Source organism: Zalophus californianus, chromosome 14, assembly GCF_009762305.2.
Source record: "Zalophus californianus isolate mZalCal1 chromosome 14, mZalCal1.pri.v2, whole genome shotgun sequence".
Classification (NCBI taxonomy): domain Eukaryota; kingdom Metazoa; phylum Chordata; class Mammalia; order Carnivora; family Otariidae; genus Zalophus; species Zalophus californianus.
This window is the reverse complement of record NC_045608.1, coordinates 22,805,282-22,822,609: the sequence shown is the minus strand read 5'-3', so window position 1 is coordinate 22,822,609 and position 17,328 is coordinate 22,805,282. Positions and strand designations below refer to the sequence as shown.

General features: G+C 44.1%; 1 protein-coding gene across 12 annotated transcripts in view; it reads left to right on the top strand.

Moving 5' to 3' along the window:
* Positions 1–708: 708 nt before the first annotated feature.
* The window catches only part of THOC5 (THO complex 5), a 46,744-nt gene continuing 30,124 nt past the window's right edge, over positions 709–17,328 (top strand). For 5 of the 12 annotated variants that reach the window (XR_003516933.2, XR_003516931.2, XR_003516930.2 and 2 more), the window contains exons 1-11: positions 772–942; positions 1,697–1,812; positions 3,287–3,418; positions 5,345–5,488; positions 6,392–6,505; positions 6,643–6,740; positions 9,144–9,290; positions 10,685–10,799; positions 15,051–15,183; positions 15,902–15,934; positions 17,170–17,247. Coding sequence is in view for 8 of the 12 variants with exons in the window: in XM_027576316.1 (XP_027432117.1) it covers positions 3,323–3,418; positions 5,345–5,488; positions 6,392–6,505; positions 6,643–6,740; positions 9,144–9,290; positions 10,685–10,799; positions 15,051–15,183; positions 15,902–15,934; positions 17,170–17,247 (958 nt within the window). In the remaining 4 variants the exon portion in view is untranslated. The other 7 variants (XM_027576317.1, XM_027576318.1, XM_027576320.1 and 4 more) reach the window with 7 other exon arrangements.

Here is a 17,328-nt window from a genome sequence, read left to right as displayed (position 1 = left end):
TTCCCTTGCCTTGTATTGTGTTCCCTGAGCTACAATCGGGGAGGGCCTTCCTCCATGGCAGAAGGCATTCAGGACATCAGCATTTCTACCTCCAGATAAGTAGAATTTACACCAAAAGTCTTGAACTCTGTAGAATTCGTACCAGGAGTAGAAAACACTTGAGGCTGTCAAATGCTGCATTAGAGTTGTGACTCTGCCCTAGGCAAATGGGGAAACACTTGATGCATCCGTGGGAAAAAACAAGCGTTAATTAATGCCTTCCCTGACTTGCTGCCCTCACTAGCGTGGGATGTTTGGGTGAATAAGACAATGGTTAAATATAGAAGTTATGAAGGTAAATCCACAGGGGTTCGAGTGTTGGCACTACCACGCTCCCGCGTTATCTTCGGCATATGACACTCCTTCAACTATTAATAGAGCGCCTACTAGCTGCTGGACGTTGCTTTAGGCGCTGAAGAAAGTAAACGAGGCAAAGAATCGGCCCTTGCAGCCTCAGTTTCCTGGTTTTGGAGGGCAGCGTGAGGGTGTTGGCTGCTGGTTCTCGCCCTGACAACCCCAGAGCCGCGGCCGCTGCTCCCACGCCGCCCAGTCGCCACTTGCACCACGCGCCCGCTGCCATTCTGGACCTCTGCGCTTCGCTTCCGGCCTCCGCGCCTCGCTTCTGGCCAGCCGCTCTTTCCTTCCGCGTCTCTATAGTGTGCGGGAGTACGTCTCCCTGCCGCCGGAAGTGGCTAGCTTGCTGCGACCGGTTCCGGGCTTGGAGCGGTGAGCGGGGCGCAGGGATAGCGGGCAAGGTCGGAGGGGTGGAGCGGGGCTGGGCGCTCCGGGACAGAGGTGCAGACCTCCGGGAGGGCGTCCCCAGGCTGGGGGTCGACCCGAGTTCTCCGTGCTCACTCTCCGGGGTCCCCAGCCGCTCGGCGCCGCGCGCTCAGTCTTCTTCAGGTGAAAATGATGTTGGCTGCAGCAGAATCGGGCCCCGCATGGTAGCCTCTAGGTGACGACGATGATGTCGATGTCGAAGGTGGTAGTGATAATAGCTCACATTTATTGTGTGCTTACGTGTGCCGGGCTCTCTTTACTGGGTTTCCGAAGTCGGGATTTCCCACATTTCAGCCTTTCGCGTCCCAATTTTGTGGGTTGTGCCCAATTTACCGTTTAAGACTTTGCTAAAGGTTTTTTTTTTTTTAAGATTTTATTTATTTATTTGACAGAAACAGCGAGAGGGAACACAAGCAGGGGGAGTGGGAGAAGGAGAAGCAGGCTTCCCGTGGAGCGGGGAGCCCGATGCGGGGCTCGATGCGGGGCTCGATCCCAGGACTCTGGGATCATGACCTGAGCCGAAGGCAGATGCTTAACAACTGAGCCACCCAGGCGCCCCTTCGCTAAAGGTTTTTGGTCGAGTCACCTTTTACTTCTTAAACGTAAATTTTCTTTAAGAGAACATTTTAAGTCTCTCCCCTGAATGGAGACTTGTCCTATGTAGAAGGTAGTGATAAGAACTAATATATTTAACATGAAAACATTCTTAATTCTGGCTAGATTTCATTGTCTAAGGCTCTGAGACAGAGTCCTTTCGTTAACAAAGGAACATTGGTTGTTCACAGATGTTAAAGACAAACTAGGGAAATGAGATGTTCTCCTTGAAGCAATCAGAAGTTTCTAAAAAGAATTGAAAGGGGATTAACTTTCTCCTTAGGTGTTCAACATTATTTCAGATCACCCATGTACCATCTAAAGCCCCAGTCCTAGGTCGTCATCATCACCTTCACCAGCGGAGTGCCTCCTGTGTCAATGTCCACAGCAACCCCTGAGGTAGGGACTGTTACTCTCATTTGATCTGTGAGGAAGCAGGCCCAGAGAACAGTGAAGCAACTTGTCCCAGGATTCATAGCAGTAAAACAGTAGCGTGGAGACTCCAACTCAGGGCTTCTCTGACTCACTACCATGAGCTGTTAGTTCCTTCAGTAATTGTTGGTGACAGATTTGTTGGGGTGAGGGGTATAGTGCTGCCAACCTCAGGGCTGTGGTGACAACCAGGAGAGGTAGCAGAGGGAGGATGCTTTGTGACTCAAGTCCCATGAAATGTAGGTTCCATTCTTTTAAATTTTAGGACCAACCAAAAATTTGATGGCATTGCCAAGTGAGATGGTAGCATGACACACTGGTGTCAAAATAATGTAGTTGTCAAGAGCACTGATCTGGCATCAGATGGACCCAAGCTTTAGCATATTCTGTGTGGCCTTCGGCACCTCATTCACCTTTCTGAACCTCAATGTTCTCATCCATAAAATGGTACTTGTTCTTATCTGAAAGTTTTCTTATAAGGATCTAGTGAGAACATATGCTTAAAGCGCTTAGATCAGGTCCAGCATGCGGTGATCAATCAATAATATTGGAACGTGTATATATGCTAGGCTGAGTTTAGTCAGGGATGTGGTTTGTGGTGCCTTTAAAGGAGGTGGAGCTGGAAAAGGTGAGTTTTTTTTGGACAGGCTGAGGGCTGATTCCCCCCTTAGAGAGTGTGCTCACGGTGGTGGCGGGGGCAGAGCAGAGGGAGAGAGAATCTTGAGCAGGCTCCACACCTAGCACAGAGCCCGATGTAGGGCTTGAACTCACAACCCTGAGATCAAGACCTGGCTGAGATCAAGGGTCAGCTGCTTAGCCAATGAGCCACCCAGGCGCCTCATTCTCTCTTTTTATTTTTTTATTTTTGAAAAGATTTTATTTATTCATTTGAGAGAGAGGGAGAGAGTACGAGCAGGGGGGAGAGGGAGAAGCAGTCTCCCCACTGAGCAGGGAGCCCAACAAGGGGCTGGATCCCAGGACCCTGGGATCATGGGATCATGACCTGAGCTGAAGGCAGCGGCTTAACTGACTGGGACACCCAGGCACCCCTCCCCACTTTTACAGAGGATTAAAATGAGGCTTTAGAGGGTTTAGTGACTTTTTTTTTTTTTTTTTTTGAGTTAACAAGGGTATAAGTGGCCAGAACTACTAGTTAGACTTCAGTATTCTGACTCCAGGAAAATCTCCCAATTCCAACTCTGAAAAAGAAAATTTTTTTTTTTTTTAAGATTTTATCTATTTGGCAGAGAGAGACACAGCGAGAGAGGGAACACAAGCAGGGGGAGTGGGAGAGGGAGAAGCAGGCTCCCTGCGGAACAGGGAGCCCGATGTGGGTCCTGGGATCATGACCTGAGCCGAAGGCCGACACTTAACCGACTGAACTGAACCACCCAGGTGCCCCCAACTCTGAAAAATCTTAAAAGTTTCCTCCTTTTAACAGGTCTCTGCTTTTTCCTCCTGACCTCACCAAACAACCATGTCATCAGAATCAAGCAAAAAACGAAAGCCCAAAGTGATCCGAAGTGATGGAGCTCCAGCTGAAGGGAAGCGTAACCGTTCTGACACAGAGCAGGTGAGATCAGCCAGGGCTGCCACATTGCTGAGAAATTACAGCTCGTGACCAAGCACCTAGCTGTGAGTTTGCAGCAGCTGAGGGTCACAGGGACAACCTTCCAGGTGGCCTCTGCTTGACCAGGTGCCTGGACTTCCCTTGGTTCTACAAACCTGAGTATTTACATCTGGTTTAGCTGCAGCATCCCAAGAACCAACAAGCCTATGTTAGACATAAATAGTGCCTGAACAAAGATTGCGTTCTAATATGGTGTAGGTCTCCATTTTTCCTGATGGTCAGAAGAAGCCAGTATCTGCAGCACACCACTGGTGATTGGAGATGTGGCATCCCTGGTCTGCTACTGAGATAGTATCAGAACGACAGCCCCACAGAATCTCTTCTGTGGCTTGAGAGCTCATGTGGTCAGCAGGTTCTTCCTTTTACTGTTATTCTGTCCTTGAATCTGTCAAGCTAATTGATGACTTAATTGTTTTGATTGTTTCGTTACTTTATTTTTTATTTATTTATTTTTAAGATTTTATTTATTTATTTGAGAGAGAGCAAGCACAAATGAGGGGAGGGGCAGAGGGAGAGGGAGAAGCAGGCTCCCTGATGCAGGGCTCTGTCCCAGGACCCTGGGATCATGACCTGAACCGAAGGCAGATACTTAACTGACTGAGCTACCCAAGCACCCTACTTTTTTTTTTTTAAGCTAGAATAGAGAAACATAAGAGCTTGAATTTAAGTAGAAAATGATGTTTTCCTCAGATTTAGGAAATCTAGATTAACAAAAAACCTTACCCATTGCAGGCATTGGTTCTTTTTTTTTTGGGATATAATTGACATATAACATTATATTAATTTAGGGTGTACAACATTTGATATCTGTATATATTGTGAAATGATCACCACAAAAATCTAGTTAACATCCATCCCTATGTGTAGTTAAAATTTTTATTTCCTCTGATAAGAACTTTTTTTTTTTAATTAAGTAGGCTCCACGCCTAGTGTGGAGCCTGACATGGGGCTTGAACTCACAACCCTGAGATCAAGACCTGAGCTGAAATTAAGAGTTGGACACTTAACTCACTGAGCCACTCAGCCACTCAATTATGAGAACTTTTAAGACCTACTATCTTAGCGACTTTTAAATATGCAATGCAGGATTATTAACTATAGTGGACTCTCTCTTCATGAAATGTGTTCCGTTCACTCCAAAGGCTAAGTGACCAGTTATGATATTTTAGCCTCTGCTAAAGCTTGATTTGACCATCTAAACACTCATCAGTAGGAATATAGTTAAAGGAATCCTGGTTCATCTATATGGTGGATTATCACGCAGCCATTTTGATAGGTATTTAAATTTATTGGGATAAGAAATTGCAAAAAGTAGCATGGATAGTATGATCCCATTTTGTTTAAAAATAAAATTTGTGGGCGCCTGGGTGGCTCAGTTGGTTAAGTGACTGCCTTCGGCTCAGGTCATGATCCTGGAGTCCCTGGATCGAGTCCCGCATCGGGCTCCCTGCTCGGCAGAGAGTCTGCTTCTCCCTCTGACCCTCCCCCCTCTCATGTGCTCTCTCATTCTCTCTGTCTCAAATAAATAAATAAAATCTTAAAAAAAATAAAAATTTGTGTTTATCCACAGTATTAAAAATAGTTATTTCAGGATGGGAGGTGAGATTACAGGCAACTTTTCATTTTGTTTTTGATACTTCTCACTATGTTTTGAGTCTCTGACACCAAGCATTCATTACCTTATAATTAGAAGAAAAGAGGAATGAATTCTTTTCCATTTTGAAAAGAAGGAAAACATTTGATTTGAGGACCAGATTTTTTAGAGACCTGATTTGGGGTTTCACTGTTAACTGATTTCAGCCCAGTGTCCCTGGTCCCAACAGGGAGACTCTTATTTCCCACCCAAAGCCTGTATCCTTGCCTCCACAGGAAGGTAAATACTACAGCGAGGAGGCTGAAGTGGACCTGCGGGACCCTGGCAGAGACTATGAACTGTATAAGTACACATGCCAGGAGCTACAGAGGCTCATGGCTGAGATCCAGGACCTGAAGAGCAGAGGAGGCAAGGATGTGGTAAGGAGTGGGACTAGGATTGGGCAGACATGAACCTGGTGGGTTTGCATGGATGGACTTGTTTTGCACCCATCAGAGCCCTTCCTCATCTTGGTCTTCTGTCCTAGCCATGATCAGGTGGTTGGAGTCTGGGAGCTCCAGAGATGTGCCCGTTAACCTATGGGAACATGTCATCACCATCCAACCACCAATTACAGTAACAAAAGTACAGGACAATTTTTCTCATAACTGTAATTTGATAATTCATCTAACTGATATTACATGCTAGGCATTTTGCTAGGTTTTGAGAAATGATGATACGTGTAAATTCCTTTGTTGTTTTAAGGATGAACATGTACAAGTATGTCATAGAGACCAGAAATGAAATTATTAACTTTAAATGAATGAACCAGACTTTGGGACAAAGGAACTAAACAGTGACTAAAAACAAAACCTATATATTTCCAAGAATCTCCCTTATTTGTGCTTATACTGTCCAATATTGTTATGATTATTACATTGTATTTTACTCTAGCCACGCTTTACAGCTGTAATTCTGCCATTTTCATTTAAGTTATTCTGTAATGTCATTCACAGAGGTCAAATTGTATGGCAGGGTGTTGCTATCGCTAGGATCTCTGTATACAGTACATAGGGACAGATATTAATTGTGCATTGGCTGCACTTGCTCCATCTTCAATCCCTGTTACTTCAGGTAGAAATTTTTTTTTTTTTTCGCCTGGGAACTGTAAGCATTTTCCTTATACAGTCATTCTTCCATTTCCCACTGACATGTCTCTTGGTTCTGAGCTCCTTCCAGTATTTGTTTTTGGTTGTGGGTGGGGATGGGTCAGCAGTGAGGGGCTGAAGGAAGCTGAGCCAGCACCTGTTGACAAGATCTTTACCGGTTTTCTTTGCCTACAGGCAGTTGAGATAGAAGATCGGAGGATCCAGAGCTGTGTGCATTTCATGACTCTAAAGAAGCTTAATCGATTAGCCCACATCAGGTTGAAGAAAGGAAGAGATCAGACCCATGAGGTAGAAATTGAGAAGTTTAATCCTCCTTCTCCAACTCTTTCCCACATTCCCTTCTTAATCCCCTTTACCTCTTCCCTGTATTTGCTTCTGTCTGACCTGACTTGCCCCACTCACCTCTGACCTTGTCCTCCTTTCAGGCCAAGCAGAAAGTAGACGCCTATCACCTGCAGCTGCAGAACCTGTTGTATGAGGTGATGCACCTGCAGAAAGAGATCACCAAATGTCTGGAGTTTAAGTGAGTTTTGGAGAACACCCTTTGGCAAAATAGTGTGTTGCTAACTGCTTTTTCCTGCGTAGCTCAGTGTGAGCTAGGCTCCTTAAAAAAAAAAAATCAGATGGGCTTGGAGACTGCAGGATCTGGGACGAAGGTGAATAGATCACTTTGAGTGGGAGAATTGGAAGCAGTGTTTTCAGGCTGCACAAAAAACCTCAGAAGCCTGTCTGACTTCTTTAAGTTTTGAGCTCTGCACCTGGTCAAAAGCAGTTTTTCTCTAGCAGGGGCCTTTACATTACCAGTTTGATTCCTGGGCACCTTGCATGGGAGCAACTCCCTTCCAGTCAAATCTTTTTAACCTTTTGGCCCAGTTTTTCCTTTCTAAAGTTGCAGCCATTCATTTTTGCAACTGGATTTTATTCTTTGGAAGCTGAACTTCTTGCCACTTCGCTGCCTTTGGGTGAACAAACTATAGTTTTTCAGTGTCCATCTTAAAATGTAATGCCTCTTAGCAAATCCAAGCTGAGAGATGAGTAGGAAGAAAGAAGTAGACAGAGAAAGAGAAGGGAATGTATTCTTGCTTGGTAAGACCTTGTGCAGACTGAGAAGAGGCAGGTGTTTTGTTATTGTTGTTTGGTTTTTGGTTTGGTTTTGTTTTTGAGAGAGATTGAGAGAGGGGGGACCCTGGGTGGCTTATTGGTTAAGCAGCTCCCTTCGGCTCAGGTCATGGTCCCAGGGTCCTGGGATCGAGCCCCGAGTTGGGCTCCCTGTTCAGCGGAGAGGCTGCTTCTCTGCCTACTTGTGCTCTCTCTCTCTCTCTTTCTGTCAAATAAATAAATAAAATCTTAAAAAAAGAGAACACGCATGAGTGGGGGCTGGGGGGAGGAGCAGAGGAAGAGGGAGAAGCAGACTCCCTGCTGAGCAAGGAGCCCGATGTGGAACTTGATTCCAGGACCTTGAGATCATGACCTGAGCTGAAGGCAGACGCTTAGCTGTTTGAGCCACCCAGGCCCCCGAGGCAGGTTTTATTTGTAGTAAACTTGGGATGAGAGGGGCATATCAGTCATTGAGTCTGGTGTATTTTTTATAATTATGCTGATTTTTGAGTGGTATCTTTATCTGCTTTACAAATTCATCATGTCATAATAGTTAAATACTAATAGAGGTGAGATCTGTATCAGGTTTGTGCCTGAGTTAATAGTATTGTGTCATTGTCAGTTTCCTGGTTTTGACAATGTACTATGTGTAGATACTATCATTGGAGGAACCCAGGAGAAGGATACACAGAGGAAATAAACTCTCAGTACTATTTTTGAAAGTTCCTGTGTATCTTAAACGACTTAAAAATAAAAAGGTATTAAAATTCCATCACTCAGATGAAAGCTGACAAATGCAGAATACAATAGAACCCTGGCCTGTGGAGAGGTGGGTGACCACCCTTGGCCCTGGTTGGACTTTTTGGATTCAAATTCCAGCTCTGCCACTCACTAGCTTGTGACCTTGGGCAAGCTCCTCGACTGTGGAAGTCTCCATCTCATTTGAGATATGGAGATAGAAATCCCCATTTGGTGAGTTATTGTGAGAAATAAGTGAGGTGAGGCTGGCTTAATACCTGGTAGCTGCTGTTATTACCATCATCTGTCCACAACTTGTGCACTCCTATGTTAACACGGGAAAAAGAATTGGGTTTCTTTTCTTCTGAGTTACTATATATTCAACAGATGAAGCCTCTAGATCATTATACTGGCTTTTCCCCATCCCATGCTCATGCAGTTAATATTTTGAAGTTCCGTGCAGACCCTTACTTTTTTTTCCCGTTTCCAATTCTTGGTTTCAACCTGGCAGCCTAGATCTAGACCGTAGTGTTTTTATTGACTCTTTCAGTTCTTACCTCTTTTGCTAAGCTTGGAGACATCTATAAATTTGAGACATCTGTAAATTTGAAAAGCATCCCTTCCAGGTCTTCAGCTAATTCATGGATAAAAAGGTTGGACACCATCGATAAGGATCCTATGGTATGTCACCAACTACCTCGCTTCAAAATGAAACAATTTACTGGGGCGCCTGGGTGGCTCAGTTGGTTAAGCGACTGCCTTCGGCTCAGGTCATGATCCTGGAGTCCCGGGATCGAGTCCCACATCGGGCTTCCTGCTCAGCAGGGAGTCTGCTTCTCCCTCTGACCCTCTTCCCTCTCGTGCTTTCTATCTCTTGTTCTCTCTCTCTCTCAAATAAATAAATAAAATCTTTAAAAAAAAAAAATGAAACAATTTACTAATGAGCATTTGCTGAGAAGACTGGATTCCAGGTTCCTGGGTAGTTGTAGAGCAGGGCTAAGTAAGCATACATGGAGGGAACTGTGGGCCCACTTAATCCACGGTTTGGGATTCTGAGAACAGCAACTTGACATCTAGTTTTTCCCTGCAGGTCAAAGCATGAAGAAATTGATTTGGTCAGTTTAGAGGAATTTTATAAGGAGGCTCCACCAGATATTAGCAAGGCTGAAGTCACCATGGGAGACCCCCACCAGCAAACCCTTGCACGTCTGGACTGGGAGCTGGAACAGCGGAAAAGGTTGTGTATCTTTCCTGACCTTGTTAACCTGTGCAGACACAGACCCTTAACTATGAGGACAGTGCTTTGTCATGCACGACCCACAATCATACAGCGAAGTTCTGGAACCAGTAGAATGGTTTAAGACCAAATCCCGTTTTGTGATTAATTCACACTTGACCAACAGCATCATGGGTGGGGCTGGAATTGCTTATGGCTGTTAAAAGAAAATTGAAGTAACTTTTTCTTTAAAATTTTAACACCTGAGACCTAAATACCTTTTGTATTGTAAATTTGATTTTTTTCTTTTGCTTTTTCCTCTGCCTCTAAGACTGTCCCTGTGGTACTTTAAAGGTTTGCAGGCATTATTTTAGAAGGTTCTGCATGGCATTCCTGTGTATAGACAAATTATAATTTACATAATCTTTCCTCTGTTGGATTGGACTTTTAGTTACCACTTTTTTGCTATCATATTTTATGCTTCAAAGAGCACCTTTACATATAAAAATTTCCCGTACTAATAAAGATCTTTTATTTATTAATTGTAAATAGAACATCTATATTGTGTAATTTAATCTAGGTCTTTTTAAGGGGATAGTGTATTTTTCATACTGAGTCTTTCATGGCTGCATCCCTTTCGTTATAGTGACTTTCTTCCCCATATTGGTACGTTTTCGTACCATTTCTAGGGCTTTTGGTTGACACATCTGCTCTGTTTTCCACTGGAGAAGCAGGTGTTTTTATTCCTTTTTTTTTTCCTGTTACAGAATGTATTCTTTGCCTTTGGTCCATGTTACAAATTTAATAAGCACTAAGTGTGTGCTTATGGAATTGGTGTCAGGTTGTTAGCAGTTGGGGCTGCCCCATCAGTCGCCTGTCCAGTACATGGCTTGCCTTGGCACAGGCTAAGCCATGAGTGTTGTATTCCTGTGGTCCAGAATCCATCACCGCCCTGTCCCACTCAGGCCAGTCTGTGGGGCTCATTTGGGTACTATAGTTGCTAGGTCCACATGTTTGTGAAAGTTTTGGCTCTAGACCTTAGAGGTAAGAAAGGGAACAGGAAATGACACGGATATTCCCTAGTGGTTAATGAGCAGAACCTCTGGAGCCGCAGGCATGGATTCAAAGCCCAGCTCTGTACTTGCTTTTAGCTGGATGACCTTGGGCAAGTTACCTACCTCCTTAAGCCTTTGTTTCTTCCTTTGGGGAAAAGAAGAGTCCCTATCTTCCAGGATTTTTATAAGGATTAAATGCAATAATGCTTATAAAGAGTTCTCCAAGTGCTTGACACATACTAAGTAGTAGGTAAACATTAGTTAATCATGACTACTGTCATTAGGTGGATTGTGACAGTCAGGTGTGTTCGGAGATCTCTGAGGAGCTTTGAGTGACAGTGGTCTCTCCTTTCCCAATAGGCTGGCAGAGAAGTACCGGGAGTGCCTGTCCAACAAGGAAAAGATCCTTAAGGAGATTGAGGTGAAGAAGGAGTACCTAAGCAGCCTCCAGCCTCGCCTCAATAGCATCATGCAGGTGAGACTCTCCCCCGTATACTCCCCAACATTGGCCTTTTGCTTTGCCTTCAGCACCCAGTGAGACCTTGCTGACCTGAGGCCTCCAGCAGCCATGTATCCCTTTGGGTTTTCCCTAGTGGGTGTCAGAGCCCAGTGCAAGGATTGTCCTGTTTGCAGTTTCTACCCAGCCAGTACGGTAAGGTTGTGTCCTGGGTGGAAGAGATGCTGCCGTGTGGGCTCAGGAACATAGACACACATTTACCTGGGATGTTTTCTTTTTCTCCCAGAGCTTCTTCCAGGTAAAATACTTCTGCAAACTCTAGGTTTAATTTACTCCCAGAATGGTTTCCACCAGCCCCACAGCCTCTAGACATCTAAGCCTGCTTCTGTGGATGTCTGTTAGACTCCCTGACTGCACCTTGGGGGCAGATGTTCAGCAGATGTACTCTCTCTGAAGAGAACTTTTCTCATATTCGAAAGCTGTTAGGTACCTTCAGAGGAAAAATTCCCACTTTACAATGTAATGTAAATGTAATGTTTTTCTGTGTAGGTGACCTGATTTTTATTTGTGAGGCCAGATTTGCTCTAAATCCTTATAGTTCTGTTTTTTTTTTTAAGGTTTTGTTTTTTGTTTTTTTTTTTTTAAGTAAACAACTATGCCCAACATGGGGCATGAACTCAAGACCCTGAGATCAAGAGTCACATGCTCTACCAACTGAGCCAACCAGGCACCCCTCTAAATTCTCATAGTTTTATGTAGTAGAGTAAATGGTTAATACGGAGGAACTTTGCAAAAGGACCCTAGAGAAATAAAAAAATTCCCTTTTCTAGGATTTGGCAAGATGTACATTTCCTCCCTTCAACTCTAGGCATAGAATTAGGATTGTTAACAAATAGTCTCAGTAGCACTTCATAATAGGACAGAAAGAAAACAAACTAAAAATTTGGGTTGTACTTAATTTTTCCTTTTTTTTTTTTTTTAAAGATTTTGTTTATTTATCTGAGCAAGAGAGTGTGGGAAGACGAGCAGATGGGGAGAGACACCCAGGCTCTACTCCCAATGCAGAGCCCAATGCAGAGCTTGATCTCACGACCCTGAGATCATGACCTGAGCCCAAATCAAGAGTTGGATGCTTAATGGACTGAGCCACCCAGGCACGCCTTAATTTTTCCTATTAACTGCCGTCTCTCTAAACATGCCTAAGTAGGGTACAGGTTAACTAAATTCTTGTATGGCACAGCCTTACAGCTGTATTGGAAATACAGAACATCATTACACTGATAAAATAATTGGACAGAATAAAGATTTATCATATAATTAAACAAAACAGTGCCCACTGTGGGACATAAAGTACTATTTCATTGTATACCTTTGTTTATAACGTATCCATATGAATATATACATTGTGAGTACAGTGTATTCTTAAAAGAGTTACTATTCATACCAGATCTTTAACAATTACTTTGGGGTTTGGGGACTGGGAGGTTTGTTTGTTTTGTTTTTAAAGTAGTCTATGCCCAATGTGAGGCATTGACCCCGAGACCGAGAGTCACATATTCTACCAATTGAGCCAGTCAGGTGCCCCTGGGAGTTTTTGCTTTTATAAACTTGAATACAAGTTTTTTTTTTTTTTTTTTAAGTAGGCACCACACTCACTGTGGAGCCAGTGCAGGTCTTGAACTCATGACCCTGAGATCAGGATCTGAGCTGAGATCAAGAGTTGAATACTTAACTGACTGAGCCACCCAGGTGCCCCGAATACAACTTTTTTTTTGTAAAGATTTTATTTATTTATTTATTCATGAAAGAGAGAGAGAGAGAGGCAGAGGGAGAAGCAGGCTCCCAAGGAGTAGGGAGCCCGACGCGGGACTCGATCCCAGGACCCTGGGATCATGACTTGAGCCAAAGGCAGACACTTAACCATCTGAGCCACCCAGGCGCCCCCGAATACAACTTTTTAAAACAATGCACGTATATTACACTTAAAAGAACAATGTTATGTATAGAAAAGCATACAGTTCATAAGTGTATAGCTCAGTGATTATTCACAAGTGAACACATCTCTGTAACTGGCACCCAAATCAAGAAAAAAAACAGTATTGACTTTTTATTTTTTTTTTAAAGATTTTATCTATTTATTTGACACAGAGAGAGCAAGCACAAGTAGGCAGAGCAGCAGGGAGAGGGAGAAGCAGACTCCCCGCTGAGCAGGGAGCCTGATGCGGGGCTCGATCCCAGGACTCTGGGATCATGACCTGAGCCGAAGACAGACGTTTAACTGACTGACCCACCCAGGCGCCCCAGTATTGATTTTTTAGAAGCAATTTTATTTCCCCTTCCAGTCACTGTATCCTCCCACGCCCCTGTAACCATTATCTTGACTTCTAATATCATAGGTTAGTTTGGCCCATTTTTGAATCTACACAAATGGAATCATATACACATGAGTCTGGCTTCTTTTGCTCAACATTATGTTTGTGAGATTTGTCTATATTGTGAACACCAGGAGTTCATTTATTTTCATTGATACTTAGTGTTTGATTGTGGGTTCTTCTAGTTTGGGGCTAGTGAATAATGCTGCTATGAGCATTCTTTGTCCTTTGGTGCCTGTGTGTACATATTTCTGTTGAATATATTCCTAGGAATGGTATATGCTAGGCATATATTTAGTTTTGGCACATACTGAAACAGTTTTCTAAAGTGATTGCACTGATTTACAAAATTCCCCTAGCACCATATAAAAGTTCTTTTTTTTTTTTTTTTAAGATTTTATTTATTTATTTGAGAGAGAGCATGAGAGGGGGGAGGGTCAGAGGGAGAAGCAGACTCCCTGCTGACTAGGGAGCCCGATGCGGGACTCAGTCCCAGGACTCCAGGATCATGACCTGGGCCAAAGGCAGTCGCCTAACCAACTGAGCCACCCAGGCGCCCGCACCATATGAAAGTTCTAATTGCTGCCCATCTTCACCAACACTTGATAATTGTCAGTCTTCTTAATTTTAGCCATTCTGGAGGGCATTGCTTATGGTTTTAAATTCCTTTTCCCTGAGGACCAGTGATGTTGCACTACAGCCCCTTTTATATGCTTATTAGCTTTTGGATTACCTCATTTGTGAAAGGCCTGTTCAAGTCTTTTGCTTGTACTTCTTTATATTTTCTGAAGATGAATCTTTTGCAGATATTTTGTGACTTTCTTTTTCACTCTCATAATGGTATCTTTTAATGAGCAGATGTTCTTAATTTTTATATGATCTAATTATCAGTGTTTTCATTTATGGTTAGTGCTTTGGTGTCCTGTTTAAGAAATTTATCTCTGTTTCCAAAGTCATGGAGATATTCTCTTGTTTTCTTAATAGAAGCTCTATTGTTTGTCTTTCACATTTAGATTCCTAGGCTTCCTGGAAGGGAATTTTGTACCTAGTGTGAGGTAAGGGTCAGATTCATTTTTTTTTCACGTTGGTATTCAGCTGGGTCATTTATTGAAAAGACCATTCTTTCCCCACTCTGCTGTGCCACTTTTGTCTTAAATGTCCATGTAGGTTTGTGAATGGTCTATTTGTCTATCCAGGTACCAGTACCATACTGGCTTATTTACCATAACTTTTTTTTTTTTTAAGATTTTATTTATTTATTTGACAGAGCAAGTGTGAGAGGGAGAGAGCACAGGAGGGGGGAGAGGCAGAGGGAGAGGGAGAAGCAGGCTCCTCGCTGAACAGGGAGCCCAGTGTGGGGCTCAATCCCAGGACCCCGGGATCATGATCTGAGCCGAAGGCAGATGCTTACACAACTGAGCCACCCAGGCACCCTGGTCCTTTGCATTTAACATAATAAGTTTTAGAATCAGCTAGTCGATTTTCACCTGCTGGGATTTAGACTTGGATTGCATTGAATCTGTAGATCGCTTTGGGATGAACTGATTTCAAGGTATTATTGAGTTTTCCAGACCATTAACATGGTATATATCTCCATTCATTTAGATTTTTCATTTCTCAGACCTTTGTGTAGAGGCTTACATACTTTTCACTTATTTATTCTTAGGTAGTTGATGTTTTCTCGATGCTATTGGAAATGGTTCTTTTTATAAGTTCATTTTCTTACTGTTTGCTGCTTATATAAATTGATCTTTGTGTATTGACTTTTTGTCTACCTATTCTGTTACCTTATGTATTTTTAGTAAATAAAAAGCTATTAGGGTAACTCAGCAGCCACCTCTTCATATGTGGACTGCCTAAAAAGAGAAAAGAAAAACCCTTCTTTTGTTGCATGCAGGCTTCCCTCCCCGTGCAAGAGTACCTGTTCATGCCGTTCGACCAGGCTCACAAGCAATATGAGACAGCTAGACACCTGCCACCTCCCCTCTATGTCCTCTTTGTTCAAGCCACTGCATATGGGCAGGCCTGTGGTGAGTATGGGGGGTGGGTGAGGAGGAGGGGCTGTGGGAGCAGCAGCCTTGGCCGTTTGAGTCATTTGGAAGCCCTGCCCGCCGAGGAAAGCACCCTGGTCCTGCCAGAAGCCCACAGGTGACAGATGCTGCCCCCCACCGCCGCACCACCCAGCATGGCTGCTTTGACCAGCTGGCCTGAGGCTAGACTAACCTGGTGGGCATTTCAGAATGGATGGCTTTGAATCTTTGATGAGCCTGGCTGGTCAGCTGTTGAGTGCAGTGCCCAGGCAGCTTGTCTGGGCTCCCAGACACTCACCTCATCAAGGCCCGCTTGGCAGGTGGATCGGCACCTCTTGCTCCGCTTCAGAGAGAGGAGTTGGTCAACACAGGTCCCAGGCAGCTTTCCTAGGCTTTCACCAAGCCCAAACAAGCTGCATGTCATTATAGTGAATTACCAAGTGGGAAGATGTCTCTGCTTTAAGCTTAAGGGCAGCCCTTTACTTCACTAGGATTTTGAAAAGTTTTTGGAGACCCTAACCTTTGCCTTCCTGCAGCTTTTACCCAGCACCTAAACTTTTCTTCTTCACCCCATCGCATCAGACAGATATGTATCGCACAGGTGCATGCCTCTCCTCCCAGCCATGGGCACCGACACATTACTGTCTCTCTTCTTGTGTTTTTCTGGTCCTTTGGTCCTCTCCCTCCCTTTTGTTCTCCTTCTTGTTTCCATCATCAGCTCATATGAAATCCTCCCAGCCCCCTAGACAGGGTGAGTAATTTTCTTTTCTTTTGTGTTTAAACCCATCCTGTTTCCTTTCCCATTTTACTGTAGAATTTCAGGATTAAGTTACCCAAAAGAATAGTTTGGCATTTGCCAGTGGTTGGTGGGGGCATCCAGCTTGTTTGGGGTGAGGTATGTTCATTCGTGCAGGGCTGTCAGAGCAGTTGCCGGCCACCTGGGAGTATTATCTCAGTGGCCTGCCAGGTTGAGGAAGTTTGCTGTTCCTCCTTAGTACATTCGGGCAAACCATTTCGGGCTCCTCTGACTATCTGTAATCTGTACACCCTTTTGAATGGAGCAAGAGGGGTGGTGGCCTGTTTTGACCTCTCTGCACAAAGGCAGGCCAGGTGTGACCCAGGGAAGTGTCAGTCCTGGTGCATGGACCGGCCCACTTATATTTGTGCTTGAGACACTGGGCTCAAGTTGAATAGACCTGGTCTTGAATCCTAGCTTAGCTACTCTGGCTATTGTATCTAACTTCTCTGAGCCTTAATTTTTTCATTTCATGGCTATAATGTATGGCTCTCAAAGCGTTGCTGCAAAAGTTAAACATTAATTTGAAAAAAATAATTTTATAATTATAAGCATTGGCTCATTTGGTCCTCACCACCCACCTGGGCAGCTACTCTTTGTCAAGACAGGATTTCACTGATGCAGAAAGTGGGGCTCAGAGCAGTGACATAACTTTCCAGATGTTTAGGAATTGGTGGGGCAGGGACTCAGATCTGGGACTAGACTACAGGGTCCGACCTATCCACTGTCCTGCCTCCCAGTTAAATGTGGTGGTGCCAGCCAGATGCTTAGTGTAGTACAGAATAGAGAGGAAGCACTCAGATGAGAGATGTTATTTCCATAATGTGGACAGTTATGCGTTCTGAATGAGAACCTTTAAGACAGTTGGCAGAAGAGTCTTTTGTGGCTTTAGGCCCTGGGTTGGGATTGTGCGTTGGTATAAGCTTGAAGAGAGAGGCATTCACCATAGTCTCAGGTGGTGCTTGTCCAGAAGGCTGCACTTTGGGTGGTTCTGAGTAAACAATGGAAAAAAGACTTAAGTTTCCTACCGTGTTCCTCTTCATCTGGAGAAAGAGCTTTTGTCCTCTCAGACCCCAGTCAGTAAGGACCTGCGACAAAGGCAGAAGAAATGCAGTCCCAGAGCTAGCCTGTTTGTATAGCTTAGCTCCTTCCCTCAGCAGCTGTCATACAAAGCTTTTTCTTGCTCACAGATAAGACCTTGTCTGTGGCAATTGAAGGCAGTGTGGACGAAGCCAAGGCTCTGTTTAAGCCTCCTGAAGACTCCCAAGGTAATGTAGTCAGGATCCTCCCCCCAGTCTCCCATAGTTGGTTCCAGGGAACATTGGGAGCCCCCTCACCTCTAGATGACA